The 10,454-nt window shown below is 45.2% G+C and overlaps 1 protein-coding gene across 3 annotated transcripts in view; it reads right to left on the minus strand.

Annotated features, from left to right (window-relative positions):
- AFF2 (AF4/FMR2 family member 2) overlaps positions 1–10,454 on the minus strand; it is a 476,026-nt gene that overhangs the window by 32,291 nt on the left and 433,281 nt on the right. For all 3 annotated transcript variants that reach the window (XM_012812888.2, XM_012812886.1, XM_012812887.1), the window contains 2 exons: positions 4,242–4,401; positions 983–1,996 (listed from right to left, as the gene is read on the minus strand). In XM_012812888.2, coding sequence (XP_012668342.1) covers positions 983–1,996; positions 4,242–4,401 — 1,174 coding nt within the window. The remainder of the gene's footprint in view (positions 1–982; positions 1,997–4,241; positions 4,402–10,454) is intronic.

Consider the following 10,454-nt stretch of genomic DNA (forward strand, 5'->3'; position numbering starts at 1 on the left):
TTGTACTCTCATTAGACATGCTGGTGGAAAACTCAGAGCAAATAGCCTCTGTTTTTTAATGCGAAAAGTAAAGCTGAGTGAAGACTTAAACCATTCTTGCACCACCCTATTCCACAGTATGGCCTGGGTACAGCTGGGGCTATGTCTCAATGAAGAATCCAAACCAATACCTAAGTATTCTGGCCATACCTAAGAGAAAGAGACAGGAGAAATGGGGAAAGGACTAGGCACTTCCTCTCGAGTCACTATGATAGCCTTAGAAATAAGGTTACCCAAACACCACTATGAGATAGTGTTACTCTAAAATCTACCCCAAGACCTGGAGATATAATGGAATGGGCTTTTTGTATACAAACTCATCTCTCACCTCTCTAGACATATTTTAAACGGAAAAGGGTATTCTGGATTTCACCTTCTGACTATACTTTGTAGCCCTGAAATGTAGCCTTAACCTGCACAAGAGATTTTCACAGGTCAAACCTACCACACAGTCAGTGAGCCCAGCAGGCTAGGCAGAACACATATCGAGTAAGAGCCCGGAGACTTGATGCATAATTGAATTGTGGGGATGCTAACATTTGCTCAGACAAATTACCAAGCCCCAAAGGATGCATTTGGACACTGGGGACACTTGGGTGCCTTGCTGATGCTGGCTGGCATGTGGGACCTCAGAGCAATGATACATGAGTCCATGAAAATAAAAGCAGCTTAAGAAGCTGACTCCAGGGATTGACTGCCTGGGGAAAGGGGTTCTCTTTATCTTCTTTCCTATACATCACAATGTCACATGTGCCATATTAGATACTCCTGCCATTGGCTGCCTAACACTGATCCTTTCCAGGGCTTTCTCCTTATTAATGTCAGCTATTTCATTTCCCATGGAAAGCATCATTACTTTCACCAAAGCCTGCAATCCAGTGCCTTTGGCCTCCTTGAAAGCCACTGCTCACAATCACTTGACAGGCTACTTTAGACAGCTTACCTTGTACTTACGCTTGCCCTTAGGGGCCGGTTTTTCCACCACTGTAGCAGCAGTCTGACGCCTGGGTTTTGTGGCCATTTCCTTATGGTCTGGCTTGGCAGGTGCTGCTTGGAGTGAGTTGTGGCCGGGTACTCTAGAGAGTAAGTCAAGGTCGATCTTCACCCATAGGTTTTTCAGATTCTCCTGATCTGATTGTACAGGGGACAGATGCTCACTTGGTGTAGCAGAAATGGGTGAAAACGTTGGTTCTTCGTTGTTGATGGATGAGTTGTTGCTGTTGCCGTTGCTGCTGACGAAGTTGCTGAGGGTCAAGTTGGCACCACCGGTTTCCTTGGGTTTCGCAGTATTACCTCCAGGAGTAATGCAAGGAGGCAGAACTTTGATCTGCAGAGTCTCCTCTTGATCCGTGCTGGAGTCAGATGTAGACGAATCGGTTTCAATGAATTCGCGGGACTTTGGCACAATCTTGCCAGGCCCTCTGTACTTCTTCTTTTCAGCAGCCAAGGTGATATTAGGCCTTGGTTCTTTCCTAGGGACTGGTTTGTGGACAGTAGCTTTGTTGCGGCCTCTTGGTGGGTCAGGAAGCTCCATGCTGTCTTTTTCTTTGGGAGTGCTGCTGGTAATATTTGGTTTGAGCCAGGAAAAGTCATCCATGCTGGTGCTCTTCTCAGCCTTTTTGGGCTGTTTTTTCCCAATTGTCCTTTGAGAAGCTGTTTCAATAGCTGGTGACAACTTATGCTTCAAAGCCTTTGTTTCTGGAATTTTCTGGGTGGGCCGCGGACGGGCTTTCTCCCTAATGAGATTGAGGAGAGGCCTTTCTTTGGGTTCAGCCATGATCTGGTTGGGGTTTGTCTTCACTTTGATCTGGACTTCCATCGGTTGGACAATAGGAGGAGGCAGAGAAATCGTCTCCATGGGTGTCTCATTTTGGCCACAAATAAATGACTTATTCTGAGATGTCACTTTGTTAAGCCATTTATCCAGCTGCCACTTGTTGGTTGCGGGTGGCTCAGGCTACAGTTTAAGAAATAGCAGCAAGAATGAATTTCACATTTGAGAAGAATTCAGAAGAGCCCTCAGAACAGTGACTACTTGCTAATAAAAGTTTTCAGTGATCATTCACTTATGTACACACATTCACATCCATACATGTGCACACACACACACACAAACACTATCCACCATAATTCAATTACCTAGATAGCCAGATACAAGCCAGCTATAGCCTACTTGTTTAAATAAATTTCTACTCCTCCTCTGAAAATACTCTCTTCTCTGGTTGGGAACAAAAGACTTATTCACAGAGAGATGTTCTAGGGCAGCAGTTCTCAACCTGTGGGTCACGATCCACAGGAACTGTATTAAAGGGCAGCAGCATTAGGAAGGTTGAGAATCACTGTTCTAGGGGGTGCGCAGAGGTGCTTGGAAGGAAAATCTCTTCCTACAATCCTTGGCAGGAATCATCATTCAACCTCTCACCAGGAGGGAGAGGTAATAGACTCTGATCCTACAAAGGAATATGAGTGTGCCTCACATGTCACTCATAGTGCCAGTGCCTCCCGTATGATGCTGTCATTCCCTGAAAACAAAGCAGGTCTTTTGTATTTTTACTGAAGGATAAAAAGATTTGATTTTTTTTTTTAAAAAAGGAAACCGCTGCACTTTCCTCAGTATATGAGCAATAACCAATTTATGGGGACACGCACGCAGACATTAGTATCCACTGTTAAACCATGGAAATGATGCGTACTACTCAGAGTTGATTCCCAACTCTGACTTCCGCTGGTTGAACTAAAAGAGCCATAGTTTTTATTAGAAGAGCTCTTCTTTTGAAAGCCATCAGCTGAGGCTTATGACACCAGCCAATAGAGGGTGACAGAATTACAAACACTTGAGTAACTGTGATTCCAACCTGCACAGGACGATGGTAGGTACACATTAAAGAATTTTTATCAGCCGCCACTGTGGGCAGCACAGCTCTGGGATTGAGAGCATCAGCTATGGCAGCCGGGGACCTGGGTTTCAGTCCTAGCTCTACCACCATCAGTCTGGTAGATCTTGGGAGAGTTCTTTTCTAACGTCTCAGAACCTTATTCTCTCATCTGTCAAACAAAGATAATGATAGCAAGTACCCGAGAGGGTGGTCGTGAGGATGAAAAGAGAAAAGGTAAATCAAGAGCGTAGCTCAGTGCCTGGCACATGGTCCCTGCTCTGGAAGTGTTTGCTTTTATCAATAAGAGTAACATGACTACTGCCTCCTTCTAGTTTTCCTTTTTGAGTTTTGAAAAACAAGTGTATGAAGAACCATGGGATTTTCTTGCTGTGTCAGCTTCAAGCTCCAGGGAACTGAGCAGCTAACGTAGACTCAGAGAGAATGGGAAGCAAATTCCTTTATTTTATTTTGATATTTTATGGGGCCATATTAAATGTTTTCATCAGTTATTATCAAACACACTTGAAGGATGAAAACTAAAATACAAAATATGTGATCTTTTAACTATCAATTTACCATTTAGCCATATTTCTTGGGATTTATTTGCCAAATGCCAATTCATGCTTTAATAACTATGTAGACTCTCAGTGGTGTGTAATCTGTAGCTGGGCCACATGCTGGATTTGTGAGGACTGATTTTGCTTATCTGTGGTGTTGGATATCATGAAATATACGTGCTGACCTTTTTATTGCTAATCAGCTGTCCTTAGTATTTGCGTATTTAATGTGTGGTCAAGACAACTCTTAGCCGTCCAATGTGCAGCCAAGCAAAAAAGAGGCTGGACCCCCTCGAGTAAAGGTCAGCATCCCCAGGGCCAGGAGGGGCTCCTAACTGGCTTGACTGGTTCTCTCAAAAGAGAAGCTACCAGACCATAGTCATTACTGTGCTAGTTTTATGTGTGAGGAAGGTTGAGGCTCAGAGTAGCTAGTCAGTATCCAGAAACTCAGTCACGTGGACAGAAATATACACATGCTAGGGGCGGACTATACAGATATATGTTTGAAAGAAAGAAAATGCTTTCAAATTCCTGGAGACTTTTCTGAAGTAGTTATTGTGCTAAAGTAATTGTTGTGGTGAAAATAACATTTCCCATCACATTGCCTTGCCTCCCAGAAAAGCTCTGCTGCCTTCACTCCACATGAAGACTTTAAGCTGAGGTCCCATGCTTTCTGGGTGTGTGTCTGTGTGTGTGTGTGTGTGCACGTGAGACAGCTATTCCAGAAGGACAAGCATATTGTAGTTGGGGCCTTAGCACCCTCACCCACCTCCGGAGTAGCCGCACGAGGGGCCTCATTGGATTCACTGTCAGTGGTGCTGCTTTCGGTGTCGGAGTCGGACTCGGAGCTGCTCTCTGATTCACTGGAACTGCCGGAACCCCCGCTGACTTGCACTGCAGATGGGGGCTGTGGTGTGGTCAAGGGTGAGCTGAAAGAAAAATGGCATCCTCTGTTGTCTCACTCAGCCTCAAAGCAGACGTAACACAGCTCGGTTCAGCATAAGGACCTATGGTCTGTAAGCCATAGGCAGAATACTATAGGCCACATATTGCAGATAGGAAACGTGAGACTCAGGAGGCCCCAGGAACAGCCCAAGGTCAAAGGTTCGAGACTAGCTATATCTATGTATCCAAGTTCTTTGGGTTCCCATCACATTGCCTTGCCTCTCAGAAAAGCTCAGCTGCCTTCACCCCACAGGAAAACATGAAGCCGAGGTCCCATGCTTTCTGGATGCAGATACAGAAGGAGTCTTAGATGCTTTGCTGTCTCTTCATTTCAGTTAAAATAATTTTTCATTTTCTGTTCCATTTTGTTCAGTAGCCTACAGATTTGTCAAGGGGTTCTGATCTTAGCTAAGCACCCGGGATAGTCCTATCGCCGAGAAGGGGTGAGTTTGACCATCATTTGAATTGGAAGAAACAAATCCCTGGAAAGGAGGGAGGTTTGCCACAGCCTTACAGCTAGCTGGAGAGCTGAGACTAGCACCTGGCATTGTGGCCACCTAGCAACCTCAACGGGCAGTGGCTGTACTGAGTCTGGTGACTGCGGAGGGCCCGGTGCTCAGGACCAGAGTGACTGACTATGGTTGGTCCTCGGTCGCTGTCTCTTGCTATGTGAATAAGGAAATGACAGAGCACACTCCTCAGCCGCTTCCACCATTTTTGTAAACTCTTTGTGAAACACTTACCAGGAGGTATGATCATAAGTGACCAACAAGCTGTCATGACTGATTTCAGATTTGTGAAGCTGACCAAGCGCAGCATTTGGAAAGTGACGCCATTCACTACTCTGCCTTTATTGATAATCCATACTCCTCCTTACCAATCGTTTGCTCTCTGTGCTCTGTCACAAATCACCCTTAGCTGCCTCTGGCACCCTGGGGGATGTCATTGCCTTTCTGCCCTTTGGACTGAGTTTTGTACTGTTTTCTCTTGGAAGTGGGGCTAAAATCTTGAGGGAGGGCTCACGTCCCTACCTTCTGTCCCTGAAGACTAGCCTCCAATATCCCAGGTCGGCTTTTTCTTTCACAGAGCAGAAGCTCATTTTTAAATGCTATGTGCTAAGTAAGTGCTATCTGCAAGTACGTTCCTCTGCCAAGTACACCAAGAGATTAGGAGAAGTACAAGAAACAGGGGACTCAGTACATATCCTGGGAACTGTGTTTTCCCCAGGAGTGGAGGGAGGGGAGGGGATCTATAACTCAGGGCGCTTATTTCCCTGCAATCCTTTGCAGATCTCTCCTTAGTGACAGTAATGACTCCATATTTATGCAAAGTATCCCTTAAATCTAATCAATTGTTTTTGTCTTCGGTTACTAAATAAAGACTGAGAGAACATAAATCTGAGCGAGACTAATCCAGAGATTAGGCTTCCTTGGCCTCAATTCTCCCCCATGTAAACTTTCAAGTATAACACAGGGCATGCACAATGCCAAGGATGCTTCCTGACTGGTGGAGTGGGGAATGAAATCTCATTGGTATCCACATTTATGATTCTCAGCTGAAAAGGCTGCTTCCTAGTATTCTTTCACATCTATGTATTAATTTCTGGAGTCTCCTAAGAAACTGGTCATCCTGAAATAATCAAACTAAACAGGCTAGATTTACTTTGCGATTATTCTGGATAAAGTTGCACTTAGTGGATTATTTCTGAGCAATTTCTGTAAAAAGCAAAACTATTCTAGGTATCACTCCTTCAAAACCAAATGCATAAAGGCAATATACATGAAGCATAGATTATTTTATTTACCAAAATTAACTTATTCTTCAGCTAAATCAAAGTTTCACAAATTTAGTAGGAAATTTGAGGTATGTATGTGTCTATGTGTCTACGTGCCTGTGTGTGTCTCTGTGCATATCTGTGTGTGCGTGTGTGTGTTTGTCTGTCTGTGGATCTCTGTGTGTGTCTGTCTGTGTGTGTGTCTGTCTGTCTGTGTGTCTCTTTCTGTGTCTGTTTGTACGTCTCTGTGTGTATCTCTGTCTATGTCTGTGTGTCACTATGCATGTCTGTGTGTATGTCTATCTCTGTGCATGTCTATGTATGTGTCTGTGTATGTCTGTGTGTCTCTGTGGGTGTCTGTGTCTCTTTGTGCGTCTGGGTATGTGTCTATGTGTGTATCTGTGTGTCTGGGTCTATGTGTCTCTGTGTCTCTGTGTGTGTTTATCTGTGTCTCACTGTGTCTAAATTTGCACACACGGACACACACAGAGACAAACACACACAGATATGCAAAGAGACACACAAAGACATACAGTCACACACAGACACACACAGACATACACAGACACATACATAGACATGCACAGAGACAAATAATTTTAGACAGTGTCTAAATTTGTGTGTGTGTGTGTCTATGTGTGTCTATGTGTGTGTCTGTGTGTCTCTGTGCATGTCTGTGTGTCTCTGTGCATGTCTCTATGTGTGTCTATGTGTCTCTGTATCTCTCTGTGTTTGTCTGTGTGTATGTGTGTGTCTCTTTGCATATGTCTGTGTGTATATATGTGTCTGTGCAGCTCTGTGTGTCACTGTGTGTTTGTCTGTGTGTCTGTGTGTCTCTCTGTGTCTCTGTCTCTGTGTGTATCTGTGTGTCTCTGTGTGTCTGTCTGTGTGTCGCTGTGTGTGTCTCTGTGTATCTTTGTGTCTCCATGTGTCTGTGTGTGTCCCTGTGTGTTTGTGTCTGTGTCTCTCTGTGTTTGTCTGTGTATGTGTGTCTTTGTGTGTGTCTGTGCAGGTCTGTGTGTCTCCGTGTGTATGTGTGTGTGTGTCTCTGTGAGTGTCTGTGTCTCTCTGTGTCTCTGTCTCTATGTGTGTCTGTGTGTGTGTCTGTGTGTCTCTGTGTATGTCTGTTTCTCTCTGTGTATCTCTGTTAGTGTCTGGGTCTCTGTGTGTCTCTGTGCGTGTATCTGTGTGTATGTATTTATGTGTGTCTCTGTGTGTGTCTGTGTGTGTCTCTGTGTTTCTGTGTGTGTCTGTGTCCGTGTGTGTCTGTGTGCCTGTGTGTGTCTGTGTGTTTGTGTGTGTGTCATTGTTTCTGTGAGTCTGTGTGTGCCCATATGTGTGTCTGTATGAGTGCCTGTGTGTGTCTCTGTGTGTATCTGTGTGTGTGTCTCTGTTTCCGTGTGTCTCTGTGCGTGTCTGTGTGTGTCTGTGTGTCTCTATGAGTCTGTGTGTGCCCGTATGTGTGTCTGTATGAATGCATGTGTGTGTCTCTGTGCGTATCTGTGTGTCTGTCTCTGTCTGTTTATGTTTCCGTGTGTGTCTGTGTGTTTCTGTGCATCTCTGTGCGTATCTGTGTGTCTGTCTGTGTCTGTGTGTTTCTGTGCATGTCTGTGTGTATCTGTGTGTCTGTGTGTCTCTGTGCATGCCTGTGCTTGTCTGTGTGTTTCTGTGAGTCTGTGTGTGCCCGTATGTGTGTCTGTATGAGTGCATGTGTGTGTCTCTGTGCGTATCTGTGTGTCTGTCTGTGTCTGTTTATGTTTCCGTGTGTGTCTGTGTGTTTCTGTGCATCTCTGTGTCTGTGTGTCTCTGCGTGTCTGTGTGTGTGTGTCCCTGTGCATGTCTCTGTGTCTGTGTATCTGTGAGTCTGTGTGTGCCCATATGTGTGTTTGTATCTGTACCTGTGTGTGTCTCTGTGCGTATCTGTGGGTGTCTGTGTGTCTCTGTGTTTGTCTGTGTGTCTGTGTATCTGTTTGTGTCTATGTGTGTCTTTGTGTCTCTGTGCATGTCTGTTTGTCTGTTTGTGTGTCTTTCTGTGTGTGTCTGTGTATCTCTGTGCATGTCTGTTTGTCTCTGTGCATTTCTCTGTGTGTGTGTCTCTGTGCGTGTATGTGTGTGTGTGTGCCCATATGTGTGTTCTGTATGTTTGCCTGTGTGTGTCTGTCTCTGTGTCCGTGTGTGTATGTGTATGGGTCTGAGTGTCTGTGTATGACTGTGTGTCTGTATGTGTGCCTATGTGTGTCTCTGTTGCATGTCTGTGTCTCTGAGTGTCTGTGTGTCTGTTTGTATGTTTATGTGTATCTGATTGTGTCTGTGTGTTCCTGTGCATCTCTGTGTTTGTCTATGTGTCTATGTGTCTCTGTGCATGTCTGTGTGTTTCTGTGTGTGTTTGTGTGTGTCTGTGTATCTCTGCATCTCCGTGCATTTCTATGTGTGTCTGTGTGTTTCTGTGTCTGTGTGTGTGTCTCTGTGTGTAACTGTATGTGTCTGTCTGTATGTCTCTGTGTGTGTCTGTGGGTATGTCAATCTGTGTATCTCTGTGTGTATCTGTGTGTCGCTGCGTGTGTCTGTCTGTGTACCTCTGTGAGTGTCTCTGTGTGTGTCTGTATCTTTTTGTGTCTGTGTGTGTTTGTGTGTCTCTGTGTGTGTGTCTGTGTCTCTATGCATGCCTGTGTGTGTGTCTATGTGTGCCCGTGTCTCTGTGTGTGTCTGTGTGTCCCTGTGCATGTCTGTGCCTCTGTGCATGTATGTGCCTCTGTGCATGTATGTGTGGGTCTGTGTGTGCCCATATGTGTTCTGTATGTGTGCCTGTGCGTGTCTGTGTTTATCTGTATGTCTATTTGTGAGTCTTTGTGTGTGTCTGTTTGTGTCTGTGTGTCTCTAGGTGTGTCTGTCTGTGTGTCCCTGTGCATGTCTGTGTGTGTGTGTCTGTCTTTGTGTCTCTATGCATGTCTGTGTGTCTCTCTGTGTGTGTCAGTGTGTGTCTGTGTGTCTCTATGCATGTCTGTGTGTCTGTTTGTGTGTCTCTCTGTGTGTGTGTATCTGATTGTGTCTGTGTGTGTCTATGTGTTCCTGTGCATCTCTGTGTTTGTCTGTGTGTCTCTGTGTTTGTCTGTGTCTGTGTATGTATCTGTGTGTTTCTATGTGTGTCTCTTTATCTCTGTGTGTGTCCCTCTGTGTGCCTGTATGTGTCTGTATGTGTGCCTGTGTGTGTCCCTGTGTGTCTTACAGTGTCTGTGTCTTTGTGTGTATGTGTGTGGGTCTGAGTGTCTGTGTGTGACTGTATGTGTGTCTGTATGTGTGCCTGTGTCTCTGTTGCGTGTCTGTGTGTCTGTTTGTGTGTCTGTGTGTGTTTGTGTGTATCTGATTGTGTCTGTGTGTTCCTATGCATTTCTGTGCTTGTCTGTGTGTCTGTGCACATCTGTGTGTGTTTGTCTGTGTCTGTTTGTGTGTCTCTGTGTGTGTCTGTGTGTCCGTGTGTTTCTGTGCATCTCTGTGTCTGTGTGACTCTGTGCATGTCTGTCTATCTCTCTGTGTGTCTGGGTGTATGTCTGTCTGTGCCTCTCTGTGTGTGTCTGTGTGTCACTGTGTGTCTGTGTGTCTCTGTGAGTGACTGTGTGTCTGTGTGTGTCTGTTTGCCTCTGTGCATGTCTTTGTGTGTGTCTGTGTGTCTCTGTATGTCTGTGCATGCCCGTATGTGTGTTTGTATTTGTGCCTATGTGTGTCCCTGTGTCTCTGTGCGTGTTTGTGCATGTCTGTGTGTGTTTGTCTATTTGTCTGTTTGTGTGTGTCTGTGTGTGTCTGTCTATGTGTGTGTGAGTCTGTGTGTATCTGTTTGTGTCTGAGTGTTCATGTGTGTCTCTGTGTCTGTGTGTTTCTGTGTGTGCATGTCTGTGTGTCTGTGTCTCTGTGCATGTCTATGTCTGTCTGTGTGTCTGTGTGTGCCATATGTGTGTCTTTATGTGTGCCTGTGTGTGGCTCTGTGCATGTCTGTGTGTGTCTGTGTTTATCTGTCTGTTTGTGTGTCTCTGAGTGTGTCTCTGTGTGTCTGTGTGTGTCTCTGTGTGTCTGTGTGTATCTCTGTGCATGTCTGTGTGTGTCTCTGTGTGTCTCTGTGTGTCTGTGTACGTGTATCTGTGTCTGTGTGTCTGTGTGTGTCTCTGTGAGTTTATGTGAGTCTGTGTGCGCCTATATGTGTGTCTGTGTGTATCTCTGTGCATGTCTGTGTGTGTCTCTGTGTGTCTGTGTGTGCATCTGTGTCTGTGT

This window comes from Otolemur garnettii, unplaced genomic scaffold (assembly GCF_000181295.1).
Source record: "Otolemur garnettii isolate 467f Iridium unplaced genomic scaffold, OtoGar3 scaffold00231, whole genome shotgun sequence".
Taxonomy (NCBI): domain Eukaryota; kingdom Metazoa; phylum Chordata; class Mammalia; order Primates; family Galagidae; genus Otolemur; species Otolemur garnettii.